Below are 14,134 nucleotides of genomic sequence, written 5' to 3' on the forward strand. Positions count from 1 at the left end.
TTATGAACACCAGCATCCTGGATTTTGCTACACGATCAAGCTGGGTTTGTTTTTTTTTTACTCTAAAATCCATATTGATAAACCAAATAGTTAATCTCTAAACACACAATGCATAAAAGGGATCATTTCAAACCAGAAAAATGGAACACACTTATAATCACCACAGCATTCACATTTGAATGACAGCTAAACATAAAGACACATCAAGCATTCAGCCATCTGGAAAGAAGATGGGGTTTTTTTCATATTGTCTATTCTCAAAGCCTTAAGGCAAGAGTCAGAGGTTGACCAAGACTTCCATTTAGTAAGATGCTCATTTCCTATCTCCAGCCATTAACAAACTGCACTACAAACAATAAGCCAGACCCCTCCACTTTCACTGCATTCAAAGTTGTGTCACACCAGGACAAACAATGTGTTCATACTGCCAGATGTACTTTATATTTGGAACATAGAAAGTTACCAAAAAAATCTACCTAGTGTTTTCCTAGTGTCTTTGAATACAGCTTATTTAATAAAATGACTATATCAATTAATAAGTTTTGTTACACCAGACAAGAAAGAATATGATACATATATAACTGCAAAATTCCTGATACATAAATAAAAACAACCAAAGTATGCATTCAGACACTATTAAAGAGTTAATTGGTACTGAATATTGCTGCAGCAAAATAATCAAAAAAATCACACTGCAAGCACAGCTACCACAGACCTGAGGTGACCAGAGGAAGATGCAGTCCAGCTTTAGCATTACATTTTTAATAATACATGAAGGGCCTAATAAGAAAAAAGCACCCTGAATGTACAAACACAAACCATCTACTCCTTTCACATTCTCACTTGCAGCAATTACTCCCCCACAACATACAAAATTCAATTTAAATGGAAAACTACCTAAACCAGCATTTTCCAGACTCTGGGTATCAGGTAACAGTTATCAAGGAAGAAAACACCCTTAGAAGTAATATATTTAAAATGCACAGGTCCTGAGTGTTCTTCTAAGCATTTATGAGATATGAGTTTTTAGAGCAAAAATTAAGAATTAATTTTGCTCTTCAGGAGGTCAGTGAACTGGTTTCCTTGAAGATTTCTCAGGTGAAGTTAGTACCTCCCATCAGTCAGCAGCTGAATGAGAGCTATCCAAATAACTGCTCCTGAAACATTAATACAGAAGTCTTCCCTGGATTTTTACATGCAAATTTTCTTGCCTCACAGAGAAGAGTCATAATTTATCATTGAAAAACCCTAACATTAATTTTTTTTCCACACACATGTACTTTTTTTCCTCAAAAAAAAAAATACATCTCCCTTTTTTATTGCAATCTAAACAACACCTGCATCATGACTACTACTATGCAAATGCTGGTCTTTATGCACAATATTGAAATGTCAATGAACCTCCTCCTTTCTGTCACCCAAAACAACTACTTCAGGTTTCCAGCTCTTCAGGGAGTTTTCTTTTTGTATCTCATAATGCCAGGAACTCCTGAAACATTTGTTCAGGATGCATTTATTACAGCCAGCAGGGGAAAATTAACTGTGAATTGGCAGCAGCTTGGTTTTTCAAATGAGCCTAATTCTGTAGAGGCTGAGCATGCTAACTCTCATCAGTCCTTGAAAAATTTCAGCAAGTCCTTCCACCCTAAAAAAAACATGGGAAAATCCAGTTGAAGAGAGCAATTGCCTCTCCAATGTTCCATTATTTGAGCAGACAAACAGGCTGAGAGGCGTCAGTAACAGAAGATGACAGTCAAATTTCCAGTATTACTAAAAAAAACATATCTGCTAAATAAGGCAACTGTGAGAAACAGACTTTCAAAAAATATGCAAATTAAACAAATTTTATGTATTAGTACACTGTTGTAACCCATTCTATAGAACAGGGAGGGTCAGGGGGGCAACCTGGAGAAAATACTGAATTTCTACAGAAATCACAGTAGAGCGAGTAACCTAAAGAAAATACAATTAAAACCAGAGTCAAAGCAAAGTATGATACTTTTTTGACACACCAGAATAGAGCAGATATTTCCATAAATCAACTCGTACTCAGTAGTAAATAAACTACCTTGCAAAAATAAGCTAATAAATTGCTGACAACCCCCTACTGCAGCCAATTATTTTATTTTTCAAAAAAAAAATCATTATACCTTAACAAAAATCATTGTTACTGCAAATAACTTTTTAACTCAGTCTGAGTAGAAAGAACGTGATTTGGAGGCAAACAGCATTTCACAGAGCTCCCAATATATAAACATTTGATTGATGTATTCAATATTTCCCTCATTTTTTTTCCTGCAAGCTTAACAAGTACTGCACTTTTTTTTTTCTAAAAGCAAGCCCTCTGGAGTCTTTACTTAGCAAAAAAAATTCCTGTATGACTTCTGGTTTCCATACAGGCTTTCAAGTAGACTAACCCACAATTCAAATAAAAACCAAGATAATGAAGAAAACTTCCTTAGAGAAATAATTTAAGGAGGAAATGGAAGACTTTCGGAATATTTATTTCAGAAGCAGAAGCTTGTTTCAGTTTAAAAAAAACGTACAGGTGAGATGCAGCACCATCCCCAATTTGCTGATGATGAAGTATGACACAAGCTAGAGGAAGTCATTTGGTTTTGCTTGGGATAGAGTGAGGCACAGTTTTCACTGCACAGCTGCAAGGCCCTGACTACCTTTGAAAGAGAAAGGCAGCAATGAGCATTCTAGACTGAAACTGCTGCAACATTGCCTCAGTCAGATTTGCAGAACCCCTGAATTACTTCTATTTCGAGAAAAGCTACAGACACACTGTCACAAGTAGCTTTCTTTATTGCTTACCCTACTCAGGCACCATTGTATTTCTGTCCTGCCCTTGTTGTGTTTAATATCTAGGACTGCTCAAAAAAACTCTGAGATGAAACTTCTCCATGAAAATCCTTACTGAAATAGTTAAGAAAGCCTTAGAGAAAAAGTTGCAGCTGGAAGAGAGAATTTTAATAGCTGTTCAACCAGGAATCCATAGGAAGGCTGTTCTGCAAGGACTTGCAGGGTGAGATGGCACACGGAATTCTGACAAGCTCTGCAAGAAGAAGTTAGTTAAGCAGAGTTCTAGGTCGCATTCTATCTTCTTTGTTCATGAAACTCATCACTTACAAAGGGGCTGTATCCCAAGCAGCCTGCAGCCAACACTACCAATAAGAGCAAAGCCTTTAGAGCTTTAAATTTGTAGTCTGGTTACGCTTCTGGTTTGTGGTCAGAAATAAAACCTGCCAAGCAAAGAATGTTAGTGAAAATCTTTCTAACACTCAACATACTACCCACCAACAGACTATCACAGAGCATTTAAAAAAATTATCATCATCATTTTAGGCAAACTGTACCACAATGAACTGCATTCAACAAAAAAATGCTCAGCCTACAGGAACTGATGTGAACAGTGCCTACATTTAGCAGTAATAAAACGCTTTAAAATATTGAAAAACCATGGAATTATCCTCAGATATACACCATGAAATTCTGGTCTTATCACCATTAGTGACATCCAGCATTGCAAGACTAAAAAAAAAAAAAATAAAGGCTAGGAAAGACTAAATGGCCTCAAAACTTGTAGTTGGAAGAGAAACATAAATAGGGAGCTACTTTACTATGGACATCACCAAAATTTATAAAGACACACTGAAGTCTGCCTGTCCCCCTGGCACACCAGCCAAGAGGACAAGCTACAGAGCAGGTACAAAAAATAACCCTTAATTGTAAGATGGCGGACAAATGGGTGCTCCAGGGTTTGGATACAGAATAAATACAGCATATACACAGGATATGCATGTAACAAATATATCATATACACAGGATTAACCCACCAGGATTTATGACTCATCTCTCCTTCAAAGGTCCAAACTTGGACCTGCTGAATTATAACTTCTTTTCAGCCTGCTGAATTATGACTTCTTTTGAGCTGGAACTACTCTTACTTGAACAGTACATTGTCACTCAAAAGAAGTAGGAGACGATTATATAAAGGATTTCTTTGTTTCCTCTCAGAGAATCTATAATACAGATGTTTAGGTTTGCCAAAAAAGACCAACTCAGCTGTTGATGGATTGATGAGAGTGAGATAGTACCTTCTACAAAAATGTGAAGGTCTTTTAAGGTTTTAGGAATGAGATACGAGTGGAGAAACTGATTAGTCAAATTAAAAAAATAAAGACACACAATTTTCAAGGAATGCAGGTCTCTGCTCTTTGGATTGCATGTAATTCTCCTTTAAGCATTCCATTTTCTTCTACTGATTGAGGAATTACTGCATTTTTGTAAAGGAAAATTATAGAGAGGGTGTGTATTATGATTTACCAATCGACAGTATTTTATTGGTAATCTGAAAAACATTCTATTCTACCAGACAAGCTGTACTGCAAAATCATTTGGCTTGATGGAGCCCCATCTTTTAGGTCTTTTCCTAGCCAGGAAAAAGAGTGAGTCCAGTGCCAGCTGTTAGCTTCTACCCATCAGACAGCATTCTGTGATTCCAACTCTCAGTCTCTGCAGAGTACAATCATCCATATTCCTCCCTATTTACCCTTCATTCCAATGCTATCCTTATTATAGGCCATAAGAAGCACATTCATTCAAGCATTCTGTAGTTTTCTTTTTCATGCACACAACAGCCAATAACGAAAACCACTGAGGTAAGAAGTCTCTCTGTGGCAACAAATGTTGCATTCTTGGGAAACCAATGAGCAACTTGTCTGAACCTCCCACCTCAGGAGCGCTCCGAAGAGCGAGCCAAGCGCCTGAGCAGCGCTGTGGCACCTGCCACAAGAAAGCCAAGTCATCAGTTCTGAATGGATGTATTTAGTGGTGACATAACAATTACAGGTTTACACTGGAAAGAAGAGACATTCTGATTACATTAAAACATTACAATAGTTCCCTTGATGGAGATGTCTCTAGCACAATGATTAGGCATAAAGAGGAAAAACAACCCAAAACACTTACAAAATCAAGTCTTACATACTTTCTCTTTAAAGTGAGGAAAACAGTCCAAAAATGTCCTATCCAGTGCAAACAGTAATTTGTTATAACACTAAGTTTCCTTTACAAATAAGTTATTGAAGTAATCCAATGGAAGTAATAAAGTACTTACAAGAGGGACAAGAGGGCTTACAGAACTACCACAGCAACATATACCCTGAGGGTAACAAAAAGTGCTTGTATTAATCACAATATTACACAAATACTGCAGAGTCTTTTTTCCCAAAAGTTCTTGTAACATGGTGATTTTCTGAATTTCTCATATGAAGCAGCTTTCTCAGTTTAACAATGTATTCAGGGCACTGCCTACTCCAGTGGAATTTACAAGACAATTCTAGCAATAAGCCATTCACATGAGCCTGTCATTTCTGTTCAGTCACTTCCCTGACATAAAATGGGTATATCCTTATGCATAACATTCAATAATGGAATACGAAAATACAAAGCAGAATCTGTTTTCAATGATACTAATTGCTCAAGACCTTTAGTGTTATCATATTCATTAAGGATAAAACACAGGCATGTTTAGAGGGGGTTAGAGGGAGTTTATAATAATGAAGCAATAGGTCTTCATGCCTAGGAAAGCTGCAGTTCTGACATTCGAATCATTAGGAAAGCCTAAAGAATGTTCTGCTCAACGGGGGAGGAAATCTGCTGCTACAGTAGCAGGATGCCAGACAGCACAGTATGTTGCAATTCAACTGACCTATCGTGCTGAATGAGTAAAGAGGAAAGTAAAGTCACACAACATAAAACATTACGCCCAAATGGCTGTATCTGCTAAACTAAAGACATTATGTTTTTCAGAAAATCTCAGTAAATCACAACCCCGATTTTCAGATACTTAAGCAAATAAAACAATTAAAACTGCATTTTATGCAGCAAGCAAAAGCACCTCCCAGTTCCATCCCATGCCAGAAATACCACTTGAGGTTTGAATTCCTTCTTCACAAATTCCTACAAGTCTACTCAGAGTTCATCTTCAACTTGGCAAAGAGCAACAGCAAGCAGTCGCTGCTTAGAACTCTGTATTGCTCTTTAGTGGATTCCTCCTATGACTGATTTAACATTCGGTTACTACACCAATCTTCGCTGTATCTCAATTAATAACAGCTGAATAGTGTTCAGAATTTGATAATTACAATCTGGGAGAAAAAAAAATAGACACCCACTCTAATCACATACACTGCAGGTCAGGTTACTCTCATTTTGCCTATTTAATTTCCAGCAGTTTTATCCAGCTCTACCTTCAACTGAGCTCCCCTGAAACACATTAACATCAGCTAACTCGGTATTCAGCCTAAAGCCCATTACTGGCAATAGTCAACTTCTTATAAGGAAAAAGGGGATCAAACTGTTTTTTTCATGTTATGTAAGTACATAATGTCCTAGAAGACATTTTCTATGACAAATCTAAATTCAATGGCAGTTTTTCTGTAGAGATTATAAATAGCTGTGAGAAAAGGAGCCTGAAAATCTACCAAAAATGTCATTACCTCAACACTAGTGGCTATGATACAACACAGCAGCAGACACTTGACACAAAAGTGATTAAACTTTTCTGATTAATCACAAAAGTGATTAAAAGGCAGGCACTTTTTAACTCTCAGTATTTCTGAGTCCCTGTAAAAGTGATCCAGAAAATTTTTAAGGATTTAAAATTTTAAAATTTTTAACCCAAAGTTCTGCCACTTGAAAGTTGTTCCCAATCTCAATGAAATATCACCACTAGCATTTTTAGGTCAACAAGGAGTTTCTGAATTCATTTGTCTCCTTCCATTTTCTTTCCCTTCCCTATTCATATAGCCTGTATTCCTATATATCAGTCAGTTACTCAAACTCATACAATAATAATGAGAAAGCAGTCTATCAAGTTTTATTCTCATTTTTTAGTAGAGTATCATAGTGACAACTCCAAAGGCTGAATGCAGAAATGATAATCAAGCTGTTCATTGAAATCTATCAGTTGCCAAAACAATGTATAAGCTCATTAACATACTGTAGCTGATTATGCATACTAAGGAAAGTATGGGAATCAAGAGCTAAAATAATTTCTAGCAAAAAAAATACTTGAAGACAGAGCTTAGAATTGTTTTGGTAAAACAAAAATTATGGATTCACCCCATCCCTATTAGAGCAAAAAAATAAAATAAACTGAAACAAGCTGGGATAGGGAAAATACCAAACCTAGAGACCAGGTCCAAGACAAAAGTACACAAGAGCCACACAAATACAACTCTATTACTCTGCCTTTATAAAGGACTAAAAACTTAGAATTTGCCCAAAACAGAAAAAAATGTCATAAAAAAGGACTTCTTTCAAAACATCTCACATATATCTTCTGAAAAAGTCTTCTGGTTTTGCAAACATCTTTTGTAAGCATTAGAGTCAAAAAAATTGTCATTCTCCCTATCCCAAATATATTTAGAGAAACTACAGGAACATTTAGTTCTCCTTCTGTTTGCTGGCTGATTTACAACAGCAATACCTAATTCCAGAACACTAATTGTCATGTGGTCGGCAAGCAGGAACAGAAAGAAACTGAGAAAGTATTTTATTAGTAGAACTCACAAAATTATATAAACAATCAACCTGCAGCACTAGCTCTCTAAATGAATCTAATTTGGGAAGCATCATCAATACAACCCAAATCACCTATTTTTTCTCATTCTAATCAAAACCACACCATTCTTGAATTAACCTACTATCTTACTGCTTTCTGCTCACTCTGACTGCAAATCAAAATTCTCATCACCACTCCAGAATTAACTGGAGTTAATCTCTGTATGTTCTCATGAATGGAAAGACACACTCCTGTTGCAAGTGGAGATCAAGTTCCAGGAAGACAAGGCAACTAATATTTGACTGTCTCCATCCCCATTCCCAAAGAAAGTTCACAAAGGCTGTTAAGAGTGAGCCAGTCAAGAATTTAACTGTGCCTAAAGGGACAAATTTTAAACCACAAATACAGTGATTATTAATTTTGCTACATGACTTCCATGTCCCACTCACTCAGCTGGCTTCCAAGAACAAGACTGCAGACAGCCAAAGTAGTCACTTCAATCAAGCCTTGCAGGTAAGTGCCATATATGCAAACACTAATAAATGAACACAAGATGATAACCACCACTTCCCTGTCTCTGGCTCCTCCAGAGAGATAAAGAACATCTGGAGCAGCAAGATGTTTTACACATTTCCCTCAGAAAATTTTCACTGCAGCTTAAGAAAAAGCCACAGTGGATTTCACTTTGCTAGCCTCATTTCCCTGGGCAGACATCACTTTCTGTATCAACAACATTCAAGGCCTCAGAGACAGCAAGCAAGATCTCCAGCTGAGCCAGGTCTCCACTGCAAAGCTGGCAATTCAACTGTTGCCTCAAATGTGGGAGAACAGCATTTCCAAGGGGAGAGATGTGTGCACAACAGAGCATCTACCTTGAGTGCATTTAACCTCATTGCATTTTAAGGAATTGCTTTCAACAGGACCATGCAAATCCTAACATCACAAGAGCCCATGGAACCCTCCCATGCTGACCCAGAACTCTTTTTCCTCCCATTCATATACTTGGGGGAGGGGGGAAAAAGCCTCTGATAATTGACTGAAAAACAATCAACAAGGACTTGCATCCAAGGCTATGTCTTACAGCTACAGAGAAGCAAACACAGGATCAGGCACAGCAACTCAACTCTTTTACAATACATCTGTTCTCACTCAAGCAAAGAATCCTAAATGCAACAGATGACACACAACTGCTCCCCAAGGCACCAAAATATCAAGTTAGGGGCTAGGCTGATGATAAGGAATCATTAATCCTACTGCATCTACCTGTCAGCAGGAAGCCTTAGTGTACATTACTAAACAGCAACAAGAGAAGATCCTGGGTCACAAGAATTCCAACAAACTTCATTCTGCTCAAGTCACTTTTCTGAGATGATAGTGACTTACCTGAAAAATTATTTATAATCCTCACAAAAGCAGCTGATTGAGAAACAATTTCTTAAACATCTATGACTATTCACATCACAAAATCCTAGACCACAGAATCTCTTGGTTGATACTATAATAAAAAAGTCTTAATTCCAGGCAGTTATTGTATCCTCCAGTGAGACAGACAGGATCTGCCCATTCAGGAACTACTACAGTACCTCTAAAAGCCACTAAATTCAGTAGCATTGAGAAACAATTACTGTCCTATTTCTCAACTTAAATGGGTCCAGTGTTCTGGTTCAGTTAACAAAGCAATTTCATTAACTGAGGCAACTGAGCCTTTGTGACCAAACCTTGCCAACACAGTCCTGTCAAGAAACCAAATCAAACTTGCTAAGGAAACACAGGAGGCTACATAAGCAACTGCCCACCAAGTTCTCAGCTATCTACCAAAAGTCTCACAGAAACCAGAGACTTAACCATTTACTGCATCAACTTTCCTCTCATTACAAATATAAAGTGTAAAGTAGTTTAAACCAATTCAAAAGTGTTTATTTGTATATGTGTATTCAAATATTTTACAGTATACATGAATTAATAGTCTAATCTTGTATCTTCCCCTTTGCCAGACAAGTGGCTTTAGTGTAAGAGCAGAACTAGACATCCAGGACAACTCCCAAAATGCAGAGCCTGTCAAACATTTTTGTGGTATTTGACAGTACCATAACTAATAAAAAGTTCCTAAAGTTTGTATCCTAGCTACCTTTTTCATTTTCCCTTCTACAACTATGAAAGATATTCCTTCTATCAATTCTCCCTCCCTCTCCAAATACTTCAGGCACTTTAACAATAAAATTTTCCACTTAGTTCTTTTAAAACATTTTAACACTTCAAAAAAACTTACAAAAAGAACACTTAACATGCCAACAGAAAAAGCAGCATTCTGTCACAAAGTATTCCAAACATTCTAAATATTTTGAAAAGAAAAACAAATATTCAGTTATCTTTAGCACACACCTGTTTATGTGCACACCTCACAGAACATTTTAGCTGATTATCTTGAGATAATCCCTTTCCCATTAAGATTTTACATTTAAGAAAGTTAATTTCAGAAAGAGCAAAGAGAAGGAAAGTGGCAAAACACCCAATCCATCATTTACATCAGACAAAAAAGACTCCAAAAGGTAATAAAATTAAATGCTTGAGACATCTATATGATCTATTTTACCAACCCCAAATTTTCCCCCAGGAAAGCAATCTAATGCTGAATGATGCCTGTCAAGATAACAAGAAATTTATCTTTTTGGCCAGTTGCACTGCAAACCTTGTAGATTGGAAGCCAGCTAATCAAAGCACTACAAAAGAACTGTTTACATTTCCAGTGAGCAAGGGGGAGGGAGAGAAGATGCACAAGGTACAGAACTTTTTTTATTGACTTGATGAAAACCTATTCTGCTTTTCAAGTCCTTAGGCTGCTCCCCCACTCTGCCTCTTTACACATCCTTGTGTAAACTCTAGCTCTGAAGCCATTACTCAAAGTGATCAGCAATTTTGGAACAAACTGGCCCATATCCACTTTGTCCACCTATGATGCAGAATAAGGAACTCAACATTTCTGTAAGAAAATAAGCCAAAAAAATCAAAAAAGCCACCAAGCTTATTTGCAAAGGAAGAAATACAAGGTCAGAAACATGGACTCTGGCCTCTGGCTGTTCTATAAAGAAGGCTGATGATTTTGACCTCACACCCAAAGGGCATAAGAGAACACAGGAGATTATTACTAGACATTAAAAAAATTCTTTAGATACTAATTAATAGCAAATTGGTTACAAATGCATGAGAACAGCAGTACACTTAAGTGTCTGGCATTTATCTGAAGCTTTCTCACACTGTTGGAATTTCTATCCTATAATTGCTTGTTGAGCCTTCTAGAACAGTCAGGGCTTCACCTAGAAAGGCAGGCACCCTTCTACTTCTTTCTAAAGGAATAAAAGTAAATAAAGAGTAGAGAAGGGATTTGAACTACTTATACAAAGGCTTTGTAGGCCACCTTTAAGCCATCTTCATGAGACTAATTTCAACGTCATCACAAGCACAAATCAGAAGCTGAAATCAATTTGTAAATTTCTAAATTCAACACAGCTGAAAGTAATTCTGTTTCTGATAAAGCAAATCTCTTGAAGATAAATTTCAGTACTCTCAACCATAGTTCAGTGCAAAAGATCTCACTGACTGTTGACTCTAACAGCACCAAGAATTCTACAAGCATGTTGTAGTTATTACACACAGACAGCATCATTAGGAAAAACTACTTTTAACACAAAATATTTGTCAAGCTCTATATGTCTTAAGGCAGGTTAAAGTATGACACTTGCTCAGAGGGACCAACATGGAGACAATAGCAATCTCTACTAGATCAGTCTCAGCTGTTCGTGATGTATTTAACATATCAGTAGCAAGTTTTTCTCAAACTAAATCTGCAGGAACAAGAATTTACTTCCAGTTTTGCATTCAGGATATCAAACAGTTGACTGGGCCCATAAGAAACTAGCACATGTCACAAAACAGAGCCCTTAAGATGTTGGCTGTACTTATTACTCAGACATTTTAGGAAGATGAACACAATACTGCACGTCCTTAATTCAGGGCTTGTAACTGGAATCTCTTCCACAAAGCAGTATTTGCAACACTAGGCCTTTAATCAACACTGAACAGTACCCCATTAGCCTTCAGCACCTGCCTCTTGGAGAAAAAAAGAAAAAATATTTTTATGCTCAATTAGCTACAGCCAAAGAAAAACTTAGAGCCCCTTTCATGTAAAGGAAATCACCTTCCCATGCAGATAGCACCTCACTGAGCAGCTGATGCCAGAAAACACAAGCTTGAATGAAAGTGACTTATTGTTATGCTCTTGTCTGTTTCAAGTTTGTTAGTCAACACGCACAGCAGTAACAGCCATGCCGGCTGGGCAGCTGAGCGGGACACGCTCCCCGCCCGCCGGCATCAGCTGCTCACACAAAGTACCTGGCAGGGGGACAGTGTCCGTGTCCCCGCGGCCGCAGGGCCCGGCAGCCCACCCGCCCCTCCGCGCCCCTCCAGCCCGGCCGCCCCCGCGCCGGCCCCGGGCCTTCCCCCGGCCGGCCCCCTCCCCGGGCCGGCTCCGCGCACGACCCGGCCGCCCCTCACCTTCTCCTGGGCCTTGCGGTAGCGCTGCAGCGCCTGCTGGGTCAGGTCCCGCACGCGGAGCTGCCCGTCCTTGCAGGGCACCACGATGCCGGTCCGCCCGAAGCACACGGTCACTTTCATCTCAGCGCGCCGCCATGCCCGCCCTGCCCGCCCACGAACGGCGCCCGGCCCGGCCCGGCAGCGCCGGCAGGTGCGGCTCGGCGGCCCCACGGGGGCGGGCGGCAGGTGCTCCCGCGGGGCTGCGCCTCGGAGCGCGGGCAGCGCCGGCAGCGAGGCCCGGCCGCGGCCTCTCTTCCGCCGTGCCCGCCCCGCCCCGCGCGGCGCTCCGGGAGGCGCGGGCCGGGCCGGGCCGGGCGGGGCGGCCGCGGGCGGCGGCGGCGCTCGCCCGGGGCACGGAGCGCCGGGCCGGGCTTAAAGGGGCCGCGGGTCAGCGCCCGGGCAGCGGTGCCCTTGCCGTGCGGCCGAAGGATGGGTGTCCCGTGCACGCCGCACAGTGCGGAGCGGGCAGCCAGGGTGCACCCATGCCGCAGCACCCAGCCCGGTCCGCGGCAGCGACCACCGGCGTGAAATGCTGGGCTGTAGCGAGGGGCTCTGCTGGGCACGGAGAGTTGTGTGCCCCGCTGGCCGAACAGCCCTCCCGCCAGCACGGCGCTGGGCTGGACCGCGGTAGGCACAGAGCATCCCTCACGCTTCGAGCGGGCCCTGTGGCACACAAAATACTCCTGAGAGAAAGTGTGCCCAACCCGCTCGGCGGTGCAGCGACCGGGGCCACAGCACAGACCTTGCCCCACGAAGCTGTGAAACACCTGCACGCAGCTGCCCGCCCCGAACTTCAGACACTGACCCGAGACCTCACGCACACCTTGTCACACCATACAGAGACCTTCAGGCACTGCCAAGCACCATATCTGCTCTGCAGGAAACACAGCACGCAGAGAAACCCATCACCCCGATAGAGTGACAGCCCATACTCTTCAAGCCGTGGTACAGCAAAGCCACACAACCTGCATAATGGGGTGTGTGGCTCTGCAGCGCTCCCCAAACAGCTGCTATTCTGCAAAGTACCCTTTTCTGTACTACTTGGTAACCAAATAGTGTTTCCTGGATCTTACCTACCTAGACCACATAAAACATAGTACAAGTACTCGATGTTCTCACCATCATAACAGATCAATCTACCCACCGAGGTGTGTATTACTGAAAATCACTGCAAAGCAAAGGCAGTATAAAAATACCTCTAAACCACAGCATGACATCACACAGCACAAGGGGACTATTACTGCAGTAAAACTGCCCCACCAGTTCACATTAGCATTCAAACAGGCAGTCCAAGCCCTGTGCTGTGTGACGTAACCAAATGACAGTACCAGAGATGTTGCAGTGGAAGTGGGCCAGAACAGCATAAGCTGAAGGTTGAATGAATAGAGAGGTTTTGGGATGAGATGAGGACAGAACCACATAAACTCCAGCAAGTGGAAAGTTCATACTGGTTCCTTAGGAATAGGCAGTAGTGGTGTGTGGGACTGATGCAGGTAGTAAACAATTCCTCCTTGCCTTTTCAAATCCAGAAGTGTCTGCCACCAGCCTGCAGCATTTCAGAGCAAATCACAGGGAAATAATCTATTAAGCCATATACAGAACTTTTCCTGGGTGTGTACGTGTGTTTGCATGTGTAAGTGAACAAATGTGCATCCCACATGCTTTGAGCCACGGAAAAATTACTTTTTTTCCTTCCAGGAGCAAAGAAGCAATACAAAGAAACAGGAATTTTCTGTTTCTTCAGAAAACACCACAGGTAGGGTAGCACAGCTTGTAGGCCAGAAACATCTCCAGAGCAGCTAGGATGGTGCTGGGGACACCTGGTTCCCTAGAGTCAGGCCATGTGGCCTTTTCAGATCCACCACTGTGCTCCTGCCAACTCAGCCCCAAGCCAGCTCACTGCTGGCTCCCAATAGCAGAGGTTTCAATGGTGTCTTGTGGATCAGCACCACTGTAAGCATTTATCAT

The 14,134-nt window shown here is 40.9% G+C and overlaps 1 protein-coding gene across 2 annotated transcripts in view; it reads right to left on the bottom strand.

Moving 5' to 3' along the window:
- PARD3B (par-3 family cell polarity regulator beta) overlaps window positions 1-12,332 on the bottom strand; it is a 394,298-nt gene extending 381,966 nt beyond the window's left edge. For both annotated transcript variants that reach the window (XM_036386687.1, XM_036386685.1), the window contains exon 1: window positions 12,128-12,332. In XM_036386687.1, coding sequence (XP_036242580.1) covers window positions 12,128-12,247 — 120 coding nt within the window. In that variant the 5' untranslated portion in view covers window positions 12,248-12,332. The remainder of the gene's footprint in view (window positions 1-12,127) is intronic.
- Window positions 12,333-14,134: the final 1,802 nt, after the last annotated feature.

This window comes from Molothrus ater, chromosome 7 (assembly GCF_012460135.2).
Source record: "Molothrus ater isolate BHLD 08-10-18 breed brown headed cowbird chromosome 7, BPBGC_Mater_1.1, whole genome shotgun sequence".
NCBI lineage: Eukaryota > Metazoa > Chordata > Aves > Passeriformes > Icteridae > Molothrus > Molothrus ater.